We start from the raw sequence: 21454 nt of genomic DNA on the forward strand, positions 1-21454 counted from the left end.
ATTTATAAATTATTTCAGAGTCATCCCAATTTATGCGATGGTTTTCATTGGCCGTATTTCAGCATGTTGCAAATAAAAACCATCGCATAAACTGGGACGACGCTGAAATCATCTATAAATCAATGTTAGGAAGTATTCACCTAATTTTACATAATTATAGTATACATGAAAGGAGCAACGCTCGTTGGGTCCCGTCTACTCTCCAATTTCTCATACCTTGGTTCACCTTGATCACGTGTTGGACTCGTGATCGACAGCTATTTCCCTCCTGGAAGAGAGCTCAGAGCTCGTAACAGATCTATGGGTAACACGCACCCCCACCAACGAGAGTTGGAGTAACGACTCGAAGCGCAGCGATACTGAAATTATTTTCAGCGCTGGGCAGGATTCGAACCCGGACCGCCGTAGTGACAGTTTAGGACTCTACCAACCGCGCCACCTAGCCTCACATTTATGTATACAGTTCCATATATTGCTATATCTTGGGCTATATCACCTTCTAAGCTATTCCAAGTAAATATGCATCTATATGGAAAATTGTATTTCTTCACATCCTAAAGACATATGGTCTTTCTTAATTTGTTCCCATGACCTCTTGAAGCTCTCACATCTTTAATCACGAGATCACCTCTTTCTCTTCGGCCTTTCAAAGTTGGCAGGCCCAGTGTTTTTAATCTTTCATTATATGGTTTATCTGCCCGTATTGATCTCGCTTATATCCTTCACTCTGTGTGGGAACCATCCTTCTGATGCATATTCCAGCCTTGGATCAGGGTTTCGATTATTATTATTATTATTTCATCATCTCTTCATACATATAGTAAAAAACCACTTTAATCTTCCGCAGAAGTCTGCACGTCTCTCCCACAATCATGCTGACATATATGTTAGGTGACAGGTTGCCTTTTATGAACACTCCCAAGTCTTTCTCCTCTTTTATTTTTGTAATGGGTTCACTTCCTTAGGAATACTTTAAGGATGCTCTTTTGCCGTTGTTGCCCTTTTCAGTACTTTATATATTTTTGGTAATTAGATTAATTTCTCATTCTTGGCTCCATGCAAAAATAGTATCTAGATTTTTCTTTTACAATAGCCTACAGTTCTCCTCGTTTTTCACTCTTTTCTTGATTTTTGCGTTATCTGTAAACATGTTGGCATACAATAGGTTGTTGTACCTTCAATTGTGTTTTGTCATAGACAAGAAACATTATCGGTGCAGGCACTGAACATTGTGGAAATAAGCTCGTTATTGCTCTCCATTTTAACATCTTCTCTTTTACTATTGTCCTCGTGTATTTTCCCCTCAAAAAACCTATAATTCATTTGGGTAGTTTACTTCTTAATCCTTCAATATGTTCCATTTTCTATATGAGTCGACTGTGAGGTATTTACTAAAAGCACCCCGTAGGTCGAGCTACACAGTCAAAGCATCCCCCTCTCTTTCAGCGCATCAATCGCTCTCGAGTAAAAGCTTAAAAGGTTCGAAGCACACGACCTTTCAGATCTGAAGTTAAACTGACTGTCTCAGAATGTTCATCTCTTCAAGATATTTGGTCCATCGATCTTTCATAATACTTTCACATAATCTAACTATTGTGCTGGTCAATGATAATTGCCTATAATTTAGTGGTGTCTCCTTAATTTCACATTTGTAAATTGGTACCACATTTACACTTTCCTAATTAAGCGGCACTATGCTTTCTTTAAACAACTGTGGATCTGGTCCGCTAGTTGTTCCCTATATTCTTTAAGTATACATTTTGAGGTCCGTCAGCCTCTGAAGTTTTTGTTACTTCCAATGATCCCAGATTAAGCACTTCCCTCACTTACATTTATATCCTCTAAACCTGTTTTTCCTTCTCGCGTTCCCTAAAAAACATTTCGCGAAGACTGGAAATTTTCATTCGTTATTTTCTCCTAAGCTAAGGCCTTTCCAAAGATCTTGCCACCCTCTTTTAACTTAGTAATTAATTTCCTATGTCTCAATTTACCATTTATAAACCTTTAAATAAAGTTTCGAACATTCTTTGCATTTATCTATTAGACCCCTTTTAAATTTACTTTCTTCCTCCCTGTTTATTCTTGTATAGCTATTTCTAGCTTGGCTGTAAGATCCATTACTTCTTGTCTTCTTCCATTTTTCTCAAGCCATGTTCCTGATTTTTTTTTTTTTCAGTCTACACCTTTTGTTAAACTAGACCTGTTTCTGCATCTTCCTTCCACTAGTTCATTCCCAGGTTATAAATGTCAAGAAAAAAAATCCCATTTCATTATTCCCGTGGTATTCATGAATTTCTCCCAGTTTTCTTCTTCAAAGAATTTTTCAAGCTTAAGTAAAATGCATTCCCAAATTTGAGTCTTCCTTGCCTATGTGTTTCATTCCTTGGCTCTACTTCTTCATCCACCAGCTGGAATTCAATTGATACATGGTCATTTTTCCTATGGGGCATAGATAGTTGAAGGAATTCATGATATTTGGTTCTTTGTTTGGTAGCAGATCTAATTTCGTGGGAATGCCAATTCCTATTACCTGGGTCACTTCCTTTACCCAATGTATTCTTCATTGTTATACTTAACAGGGTATTTCTCTAGGAATCTGCATTCCCACTTGCTTCACACTTCTCCCAGTTGACCTCCCTGCAATTGAAATATCCAATAAGAATTAATTGCTTCTTTAATAATTTTCTATAGGAAAAGAATTGTGTTCAGTAATAGGTAGTGCATGTGTTGAGGGTATATGCTACTATGAAGTCTCTTTTTTGAGTCAGTTTTGTTTCCTTTTTTTGCTCAAGTTTTCGCTCTAGATCATGTAATCAAGCCTCACGAGAGGAAATTAAATCTTTAAATCTTTTAAACTCAATTAACTTGAAACCTATCTTCTTTGTCTAATTCATTCCCAGTACTACATTTATCAAATTCTTCAATGGAATTCCTCTTCTAGGTTGGGAACCTTCAAAATTTGTAATTTTGTGATGTAAATACAAAGAAATAAGACAACAATTTGTAATGTAAACAAACTGATACTAGTTTTGATATTTTGTTTTCTGTCATGATCGACTTCAAAGACGAAAAATTAAAATTTTCCTCCCTGACTCTCCCAAAGTTAAAACCAGCAATGTTTGGCCTCTACTGTGACCCTTAATAGCGTTGCTCCCCTCACCCGTGTGTCTACCCAATTGGCCGATAATAAACCACATGGAAGTGTAGACTTATGTAACAAGTTAGATAAAAATATAATCCAAGTCAACAAAATAAACAAATTTATGAGAAAAAAAAGTTTGATGGATGGAGGAAGAGACGGGATATCATAAACACAACTCCAACCCAGTTTTCTACAACTAGGTAAATACAAACACATGAGTGCGCGCGTCCTCCATGTCGGACCTTTTCTTGTACAAGCGGATTGACTCCGACCGACCGGCCGGCCCTTTCCGTATGTGTCCCGCCAGTCGGCTGGTCCTTTTCGTGTGCACGTTCCCAAATGACCAGCGTATTTTTGTGCACTCTCCTGGCCGGCTGCTTATTTTCCTTCTGTCATTCCCGGCCCGCTGCTTCTTCTTTTCCTTCTGCCATTCCCGGCCGGCAGGGGTCTTCTTGTGCACGTCCCCGGCCAACCGAGTCTTCTTTAACGTCGCTCCCGGCCAGCCGGTCTTTCTTTTATCATTTTCCTGCTTCCTGACGGCCGGTTCTAACTCTTGTGCAAATTCTCATCCGGCCGGCGTCTTCTTGTGAACGCCTCGACCGACCGATTTTTCTTGTGTTGTTTCTGCACCTGACCGGCCGGTCCTCATTTTCTTGTGCAAGTTCCCCTCCAGCCAGCTTCTTCTTGTGTACGGCCCCGGCCGGTCGAGTCTTTTTGTTCTGTGTCTGCTGCTGCACGTCCGGCAGGTCTTCCTTTTTCCAGTTCTATCGTTCTTCTGCTTCACGCCTCCCAGCCGACTAGCGGCAGAAAGAGCTTGGAAACATTTCCTGGTCACAATATAGTACCGCTTTGATGGAAGCTTATCTAAGTTCTCAAGACTTATGGCAAAAACTTGAACGCATACTTCCACCATCTACGACCCCCTATATGCTAACGATGTATGTTATCCCAAGACAAATGTGAACATGCAGCAAGTGCTCAACACAATGAATGTGCCTTATTGTAGTGGAGTCCAAGCAATAAAGTGACAAAACATTTCCCCACATGAACTTGCCTGTTGAAGATCCACAACCATCTTTCCTCATCAGTGATACCCCCCCCCCAAAAAAAAAAAAAAAAAAAAAATATATATATATATATATATATGTATATATCTTGGCGGTATACTCTCTTGACTGCAGCCTAGAGAACAAAATCCAGAATCGGATTCGCTTGGCTTCATCCAGTATCGGTAGGCTCAATGAGAGGGTGTTCCAGAACAGAGTCCTTACCATATATATACCAAAGTGTCTATGCAGCTGTAACTCTCTCCATACTCCTTTATGGGTCCGAGACACCATATAAGACGTTTAGAGACATTTAACATTCGTTTCCTTCAAGACATCTTTGGCATCTCCTGGAAACACAAAGTTCCACACACCACCAGTTTAGAACTCATGCTGTTCCGTAGGCATCTACGCTGGGTGAGGCACGTCCCTACGTATGCCTGAGGATCGTCTCCCCAAACGTTTACTGTGTGGCGAAATAGAGAAGGAGCAGTGCTCGGCCGGGGGACAAAAGAGGAAATTCAAAGATTACATCAAAACCAATCTCAAAGCTTGCGACATTCTTCCAGAGTCTGGAAGACCTGTCTAAGGATTGTTCAGCATAATGCATTCCACTCATCGGGGAGTTGCTATCTTCGAAGCAAGAAGAACTGAGGCCAGGAATATGAGACGGGCCACAAGATATGCAGGGCCTCCAAAAACAGCCTTGGCTTCCATCAAGGGCATTCCCTGACATGTCTATGGGAGGAGATACGCCTCGGAACTTGGTCTTCGCAGCCACCAACGATCTCACCGACCTAGAATTACATAGTGAAGCAATGGACGTCATCATTGATAACGAAGGACTACTATAAGCAATCTTTGGCACATGTTTGTTCACTTCCCGGGTGTAGATATCAAATTTGTCCATTTCTTCATTATTCCCGTGATATTCATATGTCAGGTGAGACAGCTGTCCTTTTTCTGATGTCCCAGTGCCGTTCTTGCACTAAGGTGCCGACCCTGGGACTAGCAACAAGCCTCTTTGGTCCTCTATTTAGGTCCCTCTTGGCTCGGAAAAGCAAATCAGTTGGGCTGATTGACTTGAATCTGTGGGTCAGGCACACCCTGAGCTAAGCAACTACCACCTGGGACTGCACCACACAGTTTACGGCTGTCATCCCCTAGTGTCTAGGTGGTTGGTGCATATACTCTCCCATGACCCCTGGGACTATTGGGTTAATATGTATACCCAAATCTTGGTTTCTCCCTTGTTGGGTTCGGTGGTGGGTGGAGGTGTGGGAGTGTAAATCACAGGTATATGTTCATGTCAATCATACTAGACACATATGATGGGGATGGTCTTGCAACCTGTCCCTGTCAAAATCCCCCAAACTGCTGCGTGGGGTGTTACAAATGAGGCACAAACATGTCAAGTCAAGCCCGGGATAAGCCTCCTGTGGGCTTTCCATGTGAGCACCAGGAACATTCTTTCTCCCAGGAGAACCGACCACCCTTTTTATCGGCGGAGCTCAGGAAGCTAAGATTGGATATACTGGTTCTCTTGGAGGTGAAAAGACCAGACAACAGTGAGATCAGTAAAGAGGGTTTCACCTACTTCTGGTCGGGTTGAACCAATGGGGCCCACCTCGCAAGAGTATCTGTAGGCATATCAAGCCAACTACAGCACACCATTGTAAAGGTTACTCTGGTTGATGAGCATATGATGCTGGTGAGACCAAAGCACACCTCTTGCAGTATAGGCTTTTATTGAGGGATATAACCTTGAAGAAAAGGATATATTCTATACCAAGCTTGAATCTATAGTTGACCAGTACCTGCCACGAAACACAATTATTGTTTTGGGCAGCTTCAATACATTAACTGGCACCAACAGATGTGGCTATGAAGTATGTATTGACCTCCATGGTTCTGGAACCAGGAACATCAACAGTTCTCTCCTTCTGAACCTTGCAAAGTCCAGAAAGCTGAGGATTGGTGGTTCTTGGCTCCAGAGACAATAGCTACACAGATGGACATAGTATAGCTAAGGAGATTAATTACATACTTGTTAGCACTCATTGGAAGATCATACAGAACTACAGGATTTACTGAAGTGTTGAATTCTTTGGGACAGATCACAGACTTGTGGTTGCAACACTGAGACTGTGCATCAAATCCAGGAGAATCCTGAAATGTAACCCACCTGGGTTTCATATGAAGAAACTTAGGAATGATGCATGTGGCCAGAAGTATGCAATAACAATCTCTAATAATTTTGAAACACTTAACTCTCTTGAGGACCCTGAAGAACTGTGGAACACTTTTAAACATAAAACTCTGAAAGCTGCCAGGTAATGCATTGGAGAATACCCAGGGTTGAGAAGTGGTGTCCTATTGCAGGAAACACTGGAGAGTATAGAGTTAGGCCATGCTGCCATAATGGCTCGGGACCTGGACCAAAACAGGATTCATAAAGGGTGGACTAGAGCTCTCATGAGAATGGATAAGGAGAAGCACATCAAGGGAATCGCTGAGGATGTTGAGGGACATTTTAATGCAAATGACCTCATGCCTATTTACTGAGCTCTGAAAAAACTCTGCTCTAAGTATGTGACTCAGAGGAGCACAATCTGAACAGCTAATGGTGAGCTAGTGTCAGGTGTACAGGGGCAGCCCCTTTGCTGAATACTTTGTTGCTTATGGGTGACCCTCAAAGCGAAGAGATTCCTTTTGATGGTGTTTAGGTGGCAGTTCCTGATCCACCAATAGATGAATTGTCACCTTCTCTGATGGAAGTCAAAGAGGCTGTGAGCAAATTGAAGGGTGGAAAGGCAGTTGGGATCTGCAATATCAGTGTGGAGTTACTGAAAGCTGGAAATTAGGCCATGATCTGCAGGTTGCATGTGTTACTGTCTGCTGTCTGGCAGTCTGGTACCATTCCCTCTGACTGGAAAAAGGGTCTGGTCATTCTTATCTGGAAGGGGAAAGGGGACCAGCAGGACTGCAACAACTACCATGGCATTACACTGCTCAGTGTGACAGGTAAGGTGCTTGTCCATCTATTGCTATGGATTCGTTCACAGCTGCTAAAGTTTCAGAGGCTTGAACAGTCTGGGTTCATGCCCGGTCAGCCAACAACTGATTGGATCCTTGCACTTTGTATTCTTGTGAAGTGCCAACATGAGTTTCAAGAGGGGTTTCTTGCAGCTTATGTTGATCTCAAGAAGGGATTTGACACAATGCGTCGTGAAGTGCTCTGGAATCTTCTGTGGATCTATAGGATTCCTGCAAGAATTAGTGACTTTATTTCTGGCTTATACTCTGGGACACCGAGTGCTGTAAAATATGGAGGAGGTGTGTCTAGCTTCTTTCCTGCTAATTCAGGAGTGAGACAAGGTTGTGCCCTTGCCCTAACACTTTTCAACACCTGCATGGAAGGGTATTAGTCAGCTGTCAATCAAGGTCATTGCGGAACATCTATTGGCAACATCAAAGTCACTGACCTTGTATTTGTTGATGATGCTGTCCTTCTTATGGATTCATTGGAGGTCCTGGTTGCAGCCCTGATGTTAGTGCACTGGGAAGTGAGACTGCTTGGACTTGATGTCTCCTGGACCAAGACCAAGATCCAGGAGTTGGGGACTTTCTGGATGACAGTTCAGTTTGCCCATGCATGTGGAGAGGACATTGAGGTCTTGGAAAACTTCACATACTTTGGTAGTGTAGTGCATAACAGTGGTGGGTCATATTAGGAAGTACTTCAAAGGATTGGCATTGCCCAACATGTTATGGACTTGCTTAATCAGAGTATATGGCATTGTTGTTGTTTAAGCAGGAGGGCTAAGATTCAAGTCTTCAAATCACTTGTGCTCCCTGTCTTGCTATATGGCTGTGAGACATGGACATTGAATGCTGACTTGAAGAGGTGTCTCAATGTCTTTGTTACCAAGATCCTTTGGAGAATCAGGGGTATCACTGGAATGACTTCATATCAAAGCAGAGACTACTGTGAGATTTGGTCTAGAACAGTTACTAGCATACATACATACATACATACATATACCAAGGCTTTTTCCCCCTTACAAGGGAGGTAGCCAACAAGGAAAAGACATAAAAACATTTCCACCCATTACATCCCTGAATCCCTCTTATCTTAGCACCTCCTGGATGATGGGTCATCCCTGCACCTTGTCCACTGCCCTGGGTCAGAAGCAGTGTCGCAAGACACATCACATCCACAGCAAGGCCGCTTCATTAAATCAGTGACCCCCCCCCTCTCCGTCCCCCCATTGCATAAAAGGAGAAGACGGGGAGAAATCCCTTCGGGCTGCGTCAAATTTTGCTCACACATACTACCTCACCCCCCATCCCCACACCCATTCCACCTCATGCAATCACAACATCATCCATATACAACCATTCTCCATTCACCCCTGTCTTCTGTCCTCTCCCGTCCTTCCTCAACAGACATTCCCATCTTCCCCCAAAGCCCCATAATTTGTGAATATCATCTTCAGTATGGGCATGTGGTACATTTCTCTGATGTTGATCCTACTCACAGAGTTGTTTGGAGTGGGAAGGGTGTCAGCATGGGAGCTTGCTCATAGAGACCATGTGGACTGGTGCTGGCATATGAGCAAAGCAATGTGCTCCTTGGTGCATGCTCCCAATTGATGATGATTGATTCATGAATTCCTCCCCAGTCTATTTTTTTCAAAGCATTTCTTCAACCCTAAGTAATCTTCCTTACTAAAATCAAATCTCCCTTGCCAGTGTGATTCATTCCTGGACTCTATTTCCTCATCCTCCAGTTGAAATTCAATTGTTACATGGTCAATTTTTCTTATGGGGGAAAGGTTGTTGGCATTTCCTAGACTGTCTGGCCAAGCAGTGCCATGGAGCACAGGTACTTCAAGGAGCTAATGATATCTGGCTCTTTGGTTAGTAGATCTAATCTTGTGGGAATGATATCTCCTCTTACTCAAGTTACAAAATATCACTGAGTTTGGAAAAACAGAGTTCATGATAGGACAGGGCAAAAGAAAAGGAAATGTGAAAAAAGTAGAAAAGGCCAGCCTGAGGTGGTTTGGACATATAGATAAGTAAACAAGCCCTTCAGGTAAAACCACCAAAATCAATACTACTACAACTACCCCCAGATATAAGTCCCACAGAAAAACTCCTCTCATGCCAAACAAGAACCAATAGTATGCTTGTGTTCAGGACTCAGGACACCATGTCATTAAGATGGTACTGACACAAAATAGGTCTAGCCAGATACAAACTACCCCAGATGCAACGACCACACAGAAGACACAGAACACCTCATACTACTATGTCCCACACTAACAATACCCAGACAATACAATATCTCTTCTCTAAGTGACTTTGGTCCCAAATGGTGGTGGTTGCCAGCTTTCTGGAGGGCATGGGTCTTCTGCAAGAGAGACTTGGGGCAATGTTTTGATTGGATTGATTGCACATGTAGATATCCTTGAAGGATTAATGAATCTGTGGTGCTTGGAGTAAGAGCAAAGGAAAGGAAAAGGTAGATTGACAGGGTGAACGAACCTCTAAGGGTTCGTAGTTAGGTGTCAAAAAGTGATATGTACATGATAACATGGAGTAGAACATTATACAAATTAGGGTGCAACATTCTCATAGTTAACTGGGAAGGAATAAAAGGATGTGTGAGATAGGAATGAAAGGACTGTGGATCAGAATCAATCAATCAATACATTGCCCCAGATCTCTCTTGCGGAAGATCTATGGCTCCCAGAGTGTTGATGCCATCTTTGTCATTGCTATTTGTATTCTTTCTAATTTCATTATATTCTTTTTAGTACTGGGTGTCCATAGTGTCCCAGCATACTCCAATTTTGGTCTCATCAGTTTTCTTGATCATTTCTTCATCCAAATAGTCAAATGCCACTTTCATCGACCTTAGTATGTTGAAGGTTTCTCAGACTATGTTATTGATATGTTTGTCCAGTGACATGTCTTTGCTGATTATTACTCCTAGGTCCCTTTCCGAGATCACTTTTTTTACTTTTTCACCAATTTTATAATTTCTCGATACCCTATTTTTAATTTTTCCAAACTCCATTATACTTCACTTTTTTATGTTAAAGTTCACTTCCCACTTTTGACTCCATTTCCAGATTTTGTCTAGGTTTTTCTGTAGTGATTCACAATCTTCCTCTGTACTTACTTTCTTTAGTAGTTTTGCATCATCTGCAAAGAAGTTCATATAACATTCCACACCTTCATCCATGTCATTTATCTATATGGCAAACATGATTGGAGCCAATACTGAACCTTGCGGGACACCATTTATCATTTCTTCCCAGGTCGAGTATTTGTCTCTAATTACTACCCTCATTTACCTCCCAGTCAAGAAGTCTTCCATCCATTCCATTAATTTTCCTTTGATGGCATCTATTGATTCTATTTTTCTTATCAGTTTTTTGTGTGGTACTTTATCAAATGTTTTTTGTAGATCTAGAAAAGCACAGTCCACGCATCCATCCCTTTCTTGTATTATTTCTATTAGTCTCGTGTAGAAACAGATCAAGTTTGTTGTACAGTACAAGATCTTCCTTGCATAAATAAAAAATTGTTTACATACATCATTCATACATATACCAAGGCTCTTTCCCCCTTACAAGGGAGGTAGCCAAAAAGGGAAAGGCATAAAATCATTTCCACCCATTCCATCACTGAATACACTCCACACCCCTCCACCCTCCCTCTCATCTGAGCACCTCCTGGATGACGGGTCATCCCTGCACCTTGTCCACTGCCCTGGGTCAGAAGCAGTGTCGCAAGACACAGCACATCCACAGCAAGGCCGCTTCATCAAATCTGCGACCCCCCCGCTCTGTCCCCCCATTGCATAAAAGGAGAGGACAGGGGGAAATCCCTTCGGGCTGCGTCAAATTTTGCTCACACATACTACCTCACCCCCCCATCCCCCCGCCCATTCCACCTCATGCAATCACATCATCCATATACAACTATTCTCCATTCACCCGTTTTCTGTCCTCTCCCGTCCTTCCTCAACGTCCCACCTTTACCTCGAACCACTCACTCTCTCCATTTCCAATCCTGACACAAGATCTACTACTCTCATAAAAACTCTTGACAGCTCCCAAAAGCTTTCCTCCTATCCCGTATATCTGCATAACCTCCCACAGTGCCTTTCTGCCTACCCTATCATAAGCCTTTTCCAGATCCATAAAAGCCCAAAAAACATCCTTCCCCTTTCCTATAGCTTTCTCACACATATGTCTTACCACAAAGATCTGATCTACACAACCTCTACCTGTCCTAAAGCCACACTGTTCCTCACCAATTACTCCCTCTGTTCCTCTCCTAATTCTCTCAATCAAGATCCTCCCATAAGCCTTCCCAACTACACTTAACAAGCTAATCCCTCTGAAACTACTACATTCACACTTTTACAAAGGATTACAAAGGCGGAGCATGCCGACAGGAGACCTTTTGATCCATATCTAGGTCGGATGAAAAAAAAAAAAAAAAAAAAAAAAAAAAAAAAAAAAAAAAAAAACAAAAACAAAAAAAAAAAAATCATATTAATAATAAATCAAAACTATAATAATGTAAAAATAACAAATAAAATACATAAATAAATGCATAGGTATAGTTGAATAACAAACAAAAAGGTAAATAGTAAATGATTATAAATTGACATATAACTAATAATAAATGAAAATCAGACAGACAAATTATAACAAAACAAAAAACAAATAATATAACATAAATTATAATCATTACAGCATCTTACTTAGGTATTTATCTAAATGATTCTTAAAGCTTTGAACTGAACTACATTGCACTACCTGTGCAGGAAGTTTATTCCATTCATTAACTACACGGTTGGCAAAGTTGTTTCTACCTACTTCCAAATTGAATCTATTTCCGGACAGTTTGAGACCATTGTTTCTTGTCTGATTCTCATTCAATGTGAAAATTTGGTCACTTTTGATGTTGTCAATTCCCTTGTAAAGAGGAACTATACAGGATTCAGTATATTTTTTTCTTCCAGATGTTTAACCCATCTACTTTTGATAACTTTTTCACATATTTTTGCTATTGTCCTTGTAAGGGGCTTTGGGGAAGAGGGGAATGTCTGTTGCAGAAGGACAGGAGAGGACAGAAAACAGGGGTGAATGGAGAATGGTTGTATATGGATGATGTTGTGATCCATGAGGTGGAATGGGTAGGGGATGGGGGGTGAGGGAGTATGTGTGAGCAAAATTTGATGCAGCCCGAAGGGATTTCTCACCATACTCTCCATTTCTGCATGAGGGGACGGAGAGGGGGGGTTTCTGATTTAATGAAGCAGCCTTGCTGTGGATGTGCTGTGTCTTGCAACACTGCTTCTGACCCAGGGCAGTGAACAAGATGCAGGGATGACCCATCATCCAGGAGGTGCCAAGATAAGAGGGAGGGAAGAGGGTGGAGGGTGGTGTGATAGGGGATAGAATGGGTGGGAGTGGTTTCTATGCCTTTGTTTTTTGGCTACCTCCCTTATACGGGGGAAAAAAGCCTTTGGTGTATATCTGTATGCTTGTAAGGGAGACATGGTTGTTTGTAGAATGTTTAATTTAATTTTCTTGAATGTTGGGAATTATGCTATAGAAGTATAGCTGGGTATGCTTCTCAAGAGCTCTTTGTTGAATATGAATAGATGCATATCTATTGTTTTAATGTTATGTTCTATTGGTAGGATTTTGGTTTCTGTTTGCAGATGCTCCATAGGAGTAATTTTGTTGCATCCTGTTATTCTCAGTGCTTTGTTTTGTGTAGTTTGTGGAGTGTCTGTATCCATTTTCTTGATTGCTGGGAACTGTTAAAGAAGCATAGTTAAGTGTGATTCTCATGAACTGTTTGTCAACTAAAATTAGAGCTTCCTTCTGCTGACCAAAGCCAATACATTCTACTGAATTTGGTATTTTTATTTTTCATTTCAAGTTGTTCATATATGGATTGAAAGTCATGTATCAAAAATGAAGCCCATCATTTTTGCATTCATTTCTAACACCACTGGACACTTCATGGTTGTTTGGAGTGAGCAATACTACTAATGATTTCTGAGGAGAGGCCTCCAATCTACTTTTCTAAAATTGTTCCACCTTATCAAGTAGGTTCGAGTGTTTCTAGCAGCCATTCTTTCATTTATGTGCTGGGCCATTATCATCAGACTGTCTGCAAATGGGAGCGCTTTGGTGCCATACTCCAGATCTGGTGTGGGGAGATCATGAAAGAATACAAAGGAGATACAAACAGCAACAGACCTATAGGTCTTTCCAGGGCTGCTTGCAAATTGAAAGGGGGCTAAACAGTGGAAACAATTGTGAGCCACTGACTTAATTTAAATGTATGAGCTCACGATCCTGAGAAATAAATTACACTGGGGTTGGAGAAATACCTACAAGCTAGAAAAAACATATAAAGTATATATATATTTCTTTATTCTTTGATAGTTCTAATACATTTTGATAAACTTTACTGAAGTGTGTTTTGGAAATAAATAAGAACCAGTAAAAACACTTCTAGTCAACTAGTATTTGCATTTCAGTATCTTGTAGCACAATTAATTGGATTTCTTTTTATTGCACCTCAATGAAGCTAATTCTTCATAGAACACATATGACACGAGCTTACTAGTAGTCATGAAAAATGGAAAATAAAAGGCTGAAATCATGTGCAGTTCAAACTACCAAGACTGCAAAAATATACACAAAAATTACCTGGTATTGATAGGCATGGTTTACAAAGGGTCACATTCATAAATGAATAACTTTATTCATTAGTGGTATGTGCCTAGTGAATACAGACTATGGACCTGTATATGTTATAATATAAAAAATTTCTATGAAACTTAGATTAAAACAAAACAAGACTACACAATACTCCTTCCTATATGTAAGCATAAAATCTTTTACAAATTCTGTGCTTTTCAAATTCAAACTCCAAATACAAAAGTAGGGATCAGATTATATACAAGTACCTGCATATTACACTAACATATCCAAAATCTTGATATAAGATTAGCTATGCTCTCGTATAATTTTTCATAATTCACAACAACTGAAATTGTGACAGAAATAAAAATATTCATTTATAAGGTGTATTCAGTAATAGTAGTAGTGCTTCAGTAATAAATTACTGTACATAAACACATTTTCTGTCAATATTCTTACACAAGTTCCATAGGACATTTATTATTTTACTAAAGAACAAGTCTATCAGCTTTTGACATTTCTTCATTATCAATAAAGCTATCTTCACCTAGTTGTTGAAAGTGTGCTGAATTTTTGAAGACTGAATACAGAGTGAAGAGGACATGAAGAGACTGAATTCGACTTTTATAGACAGGAATATCCAGGAAACCTGAAAAGAAAATTTATTACAATTTTTCTAATTCAGATATCACATCTTAACTGTTTCCATTGTCAACACCCCCTTTCAATTTGCATGCAGCCCTGTAAAGACCAACAGTTTCATAAGATTTATTAGTAATGAAGCAATAAAATTTTCAGTTCATTTATATCCAACTACTCATTTCCCTGACATCTATAACTCTATTCTACTGGATAATGAAATATCAAATTGATTATTTATCTAATAGTAGTATACAGGAGAGAAGCAACACTTGTTGGGTTCCATTTCCTACTTTCCGATTTATTATACCTAGCCTCAAATTCATGCACAGTTCCAACTTAATCTATACCCTTAATTTCCAATTATCATATTTAGATTTCATTTCATGAATTGTTCAAGCTTGGGCTGTATCACCTAAGCTATTCCAATTAATTTATGTATTTCCATATGAAAAACTGTATTTTTTCACATCCTTAAGACATTTGTTTTTTCTTAATTAGTTCCCATGACTTCTTAAAGCCCTCCCATCCTTAATCAAGAGCTCTTTTCTGTCAATGCAACCTATTTCCTTTACTGACTTGAATATTGTAATCATATTGCATCTTTCCTCATATATTTCATCTGCTCGGATAGGGACCAATTTGGTTGCTGCCCTTTGTATTCTCTTGATTTTGCTTATATCTTCCACTCAGTGTGGGGACCATACCACTGACACATATTCCAGTCTTAGATGGATCATGTTTTCAATAAGATTTTCATCACTTCATCCTCATATACTCTTTGTACAACATTCACCAACCACCACTTGTGCGCACATTTAGGCCCAGGACATAAATCCACTTTGGGAATTGGCCCAGGATATAAAGCCCCACCAATTCCCTATATGAGTTTATGTTCTGGGCCCAAAGGTCACACAAGTGGCAGTTGGCAGGTGTTGGATTAAGAGACCCATCATCCAGGAGGTGCCAAGATAAGAGAAAGAGAAGAGGATAGAGGGGAGTGAAGTATGTAGGGGATGGAATGGGTGGGAGTGGTTTCTATGACTTTGTTTTTTGGCTACCTCTTGTGTAAGGGGGAAAAAGCCTTTGGTATATATATATATGTATTTACCTAGTTAATATTTTGTGGGAAGGGGAGCTATGCTCATGGTGTCCCGCCTTTGTATCTCGCAGTGTCTAGTTTGCTTTTAAACTCATGAATGGTTTTTGCGCATACTATTTCATTATCCAGTTTGTTCCAAGTGTCGACTACTCTATATGGAAAACTGTTTTTCTTCAGTTCTCTTCTGTAGCTATGTTTTTTTATTTTCTTTCCATGTCCTCTTGTGTTTCTCTTGTCCCAGTTTAGTAAGTCCTCTCTATTGAGTATCTCTGTGCCTTTCATGATTCTGTAGATGGTCAGTAGGTCACCTCCCTTTCTTCTTTGCTCCAGTGTCGGTAACTCCAGTTCAGCCAATCTCTCCTCATATGATAGGTTTGCAAGTGTGGGTGCCATTTTTGTTGCTGCTCTCTGGATTCTTTCTATTTTCTTTATATTCTTTTTTGGTACTGGGTGACCACAATGTCGCCGTATACTCTAGTCTAGGCCTTATCAATGTAACTAATATTTTTTTTATCATGTCTTCGTCCAAGTATTCAAATGCCACTTTTATTGATCTTAGCAAGTTGTAAGCCTCCCTGACAATTTTGTTAATCTGTTAATCATAGGACATGTCGTTTGTGATAATTACCCCCAAATCTTTTTCAGATCCTGCCTTCTTTAACTCCTTGGTTCCAATTGTATATTTTCCTGATATTCTGTTTTTGCTTTTTCCAAACTCCATTATGCTACACTTCTTAGTATTAAAGTCCACTTCCTATTTCTGACTCCAGTTCCATACCTTATTCAGGTCTTCCTGCAGTGCTTCACAGTCCTTATCAGTTTTTACTTTCCTTAACAGTTTGGCATTGTTTGCAAAGAAGCTCATGTAACATTTCACATCCTCATCCATGTCATTCACATAAATAGCAAACATTATTGGTGCCAATACAGATCCTTGTATATATGTGCTGGAATGTCATCTCTTACCTGGGTCACTTTCTTTACCCATTGGGTAATTCTGTCATCCAATGTTTAACATGGTAGTTCTCCAGGAATATGCTTTGGCACTTCCTTCCCATTCCTCCCCATTGACCTCACTGCAATCAAAATCTCCATTAACCTCTTCAGTACGGGCCTTAAATCTCACGGGCAGCAGCCGATGCCAGCTGTACGACGTGTCGTAATAATACTCGCATCATAAAATATAGTCACCGCTTATATTGATCGTTCTCTCTTTCACCCGTGAATTTTGATAACCATAGAAAATATGATTACAGGCAGTTTAGGGAGAATGTCATTACGGAGGGGCAACTACAATAAATATAAGCAAGACGCCGATATGGCAGCGTCGCGTATCCACTTGCTCCTCATGACGCCTACGTATGCGGCACCGTATGGAAGGGGTTAAGGACTAAATTGTTTCTTTGTTAAATAATTTTCTTTAGAAGAAGAGTTGTGTTCAATAACGTTTCTTGATATTCAGCCTCATTCCATTTTTTTTTTCTTTCTTACGGGGCATAAAATGTCTTCTATTCTGTCCTTTAATTCTAATTTTCAGGTGGATTGTTTCAGCCTTCCCTTCATTCAGATTTGCTTCTTCTACTGCTATGTCACTTCTCACAACAAACATTACCTCTCCCACCCATTTTATCTTCTCTGTCTCTTCTCCAGGAGCTGTATCTGTTGTTTCCCAAGTATAGATCAATATCTACTTGGAGTTTGGTCTTCACTAAACATAAAATATTATGCTTGTTTATACTCCTGTAATCACATATCTCCAACCTGGTGGATAGAAAACCATCCAACATTTGCATACACTACTTTAAGTTTCCTTGTAGTGTTTCCTTTGTAATACTGCCTTCCTGTTTTTCTTAGAAACCATTTCCTCACATGCTGTTTTTCTTCTTCCATGTGTGTCAAACCTTTTAAGCTGTTACTTGAGAGTGATTGATGTTCTGCTAGAGAGAGGGGTGTGTGGACTGTGTGTGCCTCAACCTTAAGAAGGCTTTTAACAAAGTACCTCACAGTTGGCTACCTTCCTTATAAGGGGAAGAAGCCCTTAGTATATAGACAGATTTATGACCATATCTTTGATGATGAAAACAAACTGTGACATATCTATCATGTATTTGATAATTACCCTAACACAATATAACTGTGTTAAAGAACCATGATCATGAATACCACAAACCTCAAGATGGTATCTAAGAGTATGATGGACAGTCTGTTCTGCCACTGACTTCTTGAACAGATACCCATCTTAAACTCCCCAATATGAGTCAAATTCTAGCGTGCAGCCTGAAGTATGATGATTTGACAATCCATCACAATACTTGCAGTATAAGATATAAAGTTACATCTGTATTACTTGTTCTCTTTCACTTTGAATGTAAATAACCACAGAAAACTCAATTAAGCCAGTTCACAGAATACAGGGGTCACTGAGCTACAACTACAAAATTAATATAACCAAGACTCTGATACTGGTATCCTTATATACCCACTTGTGCCTCATGATGCCTACCTAGAGACACAATTAAATTACCCACAGACAGGGGTCAAAATTGCACTACTTTGAGGAATTCCCATAGGTAAGGAGCAGATATTACAGTGGGGAGGATGACAAAAACTGAATAGATGGAGGACTGCCAAGGATAGGAGGGAGATAATGTCATGGAGCAAAGTAGAATTGAAGATGAAAAACTCCTGCAGGAAAGAGGTAGATATTATGATATAGTAAGTGGTATGAGCAGAGTTAGAATAAGTAGGGACCCTAGGGTTGAGTCATGCAGTGAGCCTTATCCTGGAAAAGGGACAGAAACCAAAAGGGAAACTAATAGGGTTGGAACAGGACAGCCTATGCAATGGTCAAGGGGGATAAGTAGTGAAGGAAATATAGTGGATAGCATCATAAAAGCAAATCACCTTATCCCCAAATTTAATGAAGAGGATCCAGATTTGTTCTTTTCCTCATTTGAGGGCTTAGCCAAACAGTTAGGATGGAAAAGAGATACCTGGTCAGTGATGATAAGATCGCCTAACTCCAAAAGCCTTAAGTGTGTACATAATATTTGACAGAGATGGCATTTATGATTATGATCAGATTAAGAGTGAAATACTAAAGGTATATGAGGTTAAACCAGATTATTTAAAAAAAAAAATTAGGGAACATAGAAAAGATATAAGTCATGGATATATGGATCTAGCTAGGAATTTAAGGAGTGACCTAGTGAAATGGATGTGAGAGAAAAATGCAGTAAATACTGAGAAAGTCCTGGAGGTGATAGCAATTGAGCAATCCCTTAATCTACTAAGCAATGAAGCTAGGCTGTATGTAACCACGCAAAAATGTGAGACGTTGGTAGAAGCGGCGAGTTTTGCTGAAAACTTTGCACTAAGAATGAGCGAAAGTAAAAGAAATATGATACAAACTCAAAAAGGTGAGAACAGAGGCACATTTGTGATCCCAAGTCAGAAATATACAAGACCACAAGTAGGGGATAGCTGGAGAAAACCAATCAAATGTTTCAGATGTGTGAGATATGGGCATAGAACTCAGGTTTGCTATGCTAGGCTTAGTGAACAAATGTATAGGCAGGACATAGGAGGCAAGCAAACCAGGCAAGGAATAATATGTGTAGAGGGAAGTGGGATGAATGCGGAGCAAGATAGGAGCTGCTCTTCTTGTGGAAATTTCAGTCATGGGATGGAAACTTGCCCCAAAGAAAAGGAAAACAAAGGGGACATGCAAGACTGGAGACAAAGACAGGATGGCAGCAAAGCAAAGGAGAAGGGAATAGTGGACAAGACAGAAGACAGAAATTGCTGTATAGATGAATCTGTTTTCCCTAAAAAAGCGTAGACTCAGAGGTGACTTGATACAGGTCTTTAAGATTTTAAAGGGAATTGACAACATCAAAAGTGACAAAATTTTCACATTGAATGAGAATCAGACAAGAAACAATGGTCTCAAACTATCCGGAAATAGATTCAATTTGGAAGTAGGTAGAAACAACTTTGCCAACCGTGTAGTTAATGAATGGAATAAACTTCCTGCACAGGTAGTGCAATGTAGTTCAGTTCGAAGCTTTAAGAATCATTTAGATAAATACCTAAGTAAGATGCTGTAATGATTATAATTTATCTTATATTATTTGTTTTTGTTTTGTTATCATTTGTCTGTCTGATTTTCATTTATCATTAGTTATATGTCAATTTATTATTTACTATTTACCTGTTTGTTGATTATTTTAACTATACCTATGCATTTATTTATGTATTTTATTTGTTATTTACATTATTATAGTTTTTATTTATTATTTTATTATTATTATGATTTTTTTTTTTTTTTTTTGCATCCGACCTAGATATGGATCAAAAGGTCTCCTGTCGGCATGCTCCGCCTTTGTAATCCTTTGTAAGTAGGTTAGGCGAGACAGGCAAAATAGGGATCAGCCAAGAGTGGTTACTGTATATAAAGGATGCCAGAATAGGAACAGAGGGGAGTGGAAGAAAATATGCAGTCAAGGCTCTGTGAGACACAGGGGCATCCCGCACTATTGTGAGGCCAGATGTGATACCAGGTCTAGAAAATAGACACATAGGTCAGTTCACCATGGGATTAGCCAGAGGAGTGACAACATTAGCACCCATAGTTAATTCGAGCCTTTGTATTAGAATCTGAGAGGGACTGGGATGAAAGCATAGACTTGTTACTATATGCCACTAGAATAACTGTACATGAAAGTCTAGGTTTTTCTCCCTTTTACTTGATGTTTGGTAGGATCCCAAGGGAGCCCCTTGCCTCTCAGTATGACCAACTACTGTCAAAAACCCCGAGGAAAGTACCATGTATACCAAGCTAGGGGGTACCAGTTTCGAGAACCTGAAGAAGGTCAGGCAAATAGCAAAAAGAAATCTTAAAATACCGTATTTTCCCGTGTATAGTGCGCAACTTTTTTCCGTTGGAAGGGCCTAAAAATGGGGGGTGCGCGTTATCCGGTGGTGCGCATTATCTATGGCCTGTGATAAAAATTCTGCGGCTGTGTAATTTTTTCACAACAACGTGACAATGTTGGCCGTCACAAAGTCGGGAGGCACACTTCTCTGTGACGTTCCGTGAGAACAAGAAGAACAGCCATGGTGACATGAAAGAATACGCCAGCATGGGCTACCGTATTTAATATTTGGTATAGGTAGGTATCTATCGAATCTTATTTTTCATGTTTAAATAGGCCTAAACACCATGAAACATGATCAATATTCATGATATTTGCCCATGTTCACAGCATCTTAGTTTGAATTTTTATGTTGGCTTTGTTGCTTCACTTTAGGTATGGTACAAATTCCATTGCGGCCGTTCATAAACTCGTGTCAAACACCTGACTACAACACCCTCTTTCGGGAGTTATATTAACTAAACGTCACCTCGATGAGAGACTGTCCTATTTCACCACTGTCATTGCAGGTTCAAAGCTAAAACGAAACAGTCTGTAGTTTGTTTCAGTATTAAATAAAAAAAATGGTAAAGACGAATTATTTCCTCAAGATATAAAATGAAAATTTTCTGTAAAAATCCCGAAATTTTTCTGTATATTTTACTTTCAATAAACTTTTTTAGATCATATTTCCAACAAACTATTTAAGCTACAAAGTAATAAGGGACCAACGCACAACATGAGTCATATACCGGTACATGTAGTTCCGACTTTTTCTTAGTTGTGTCCTGATTGATGCCTAAACTGACACTTAATTTAGTGACAAATCAACAGATTTCCCAGCGGTGGCTCTAGCC

General features: G+C 39.8%; 1 protein-coding gene across 3 annotated transcripts in view; it reads right to left on the minus strand.

The window, feature by feature from the left end:
• Positions 1 to 13649: 13649 nt before the first annotated feature.
• Positions 13650 to 21454, minus strand: part of LOC143022230 (uncharacterized) — a 94788-nt gene continuing 86983 nt past the window's right edge. For all 3 annotated transcript variants that reach the window (XM_076180348.1, XM_076180349.1, XM_076180350.1), the window contains one exon: positions 13650 to 14589. In XM_076180348.1, the coding sequence (XP_076036463.1) occupies positions 14429 to 14589 (161 nt within the window). In that variant the 3' untranslated portion in view covers positions 13650 to 14428. The remainder of the gene's footprint in view (positions 14590 to 21454) is intronic.

This window comes from Oratosquilla oratoria, chromosome 44, assembly GCF_046742065.1.
Source record: "Oratosquilla oratoria isolate Oo_2021 chromosome 44, ASM4674206v1, whole genome shotgun sequence".
Lineage (NCBI taxonomy): Eukaryota > Metazoa > Arthropoda > Malacostraca > Stomatopoda > Squillidae > Oratosquilla > Oratosquilla oratoria.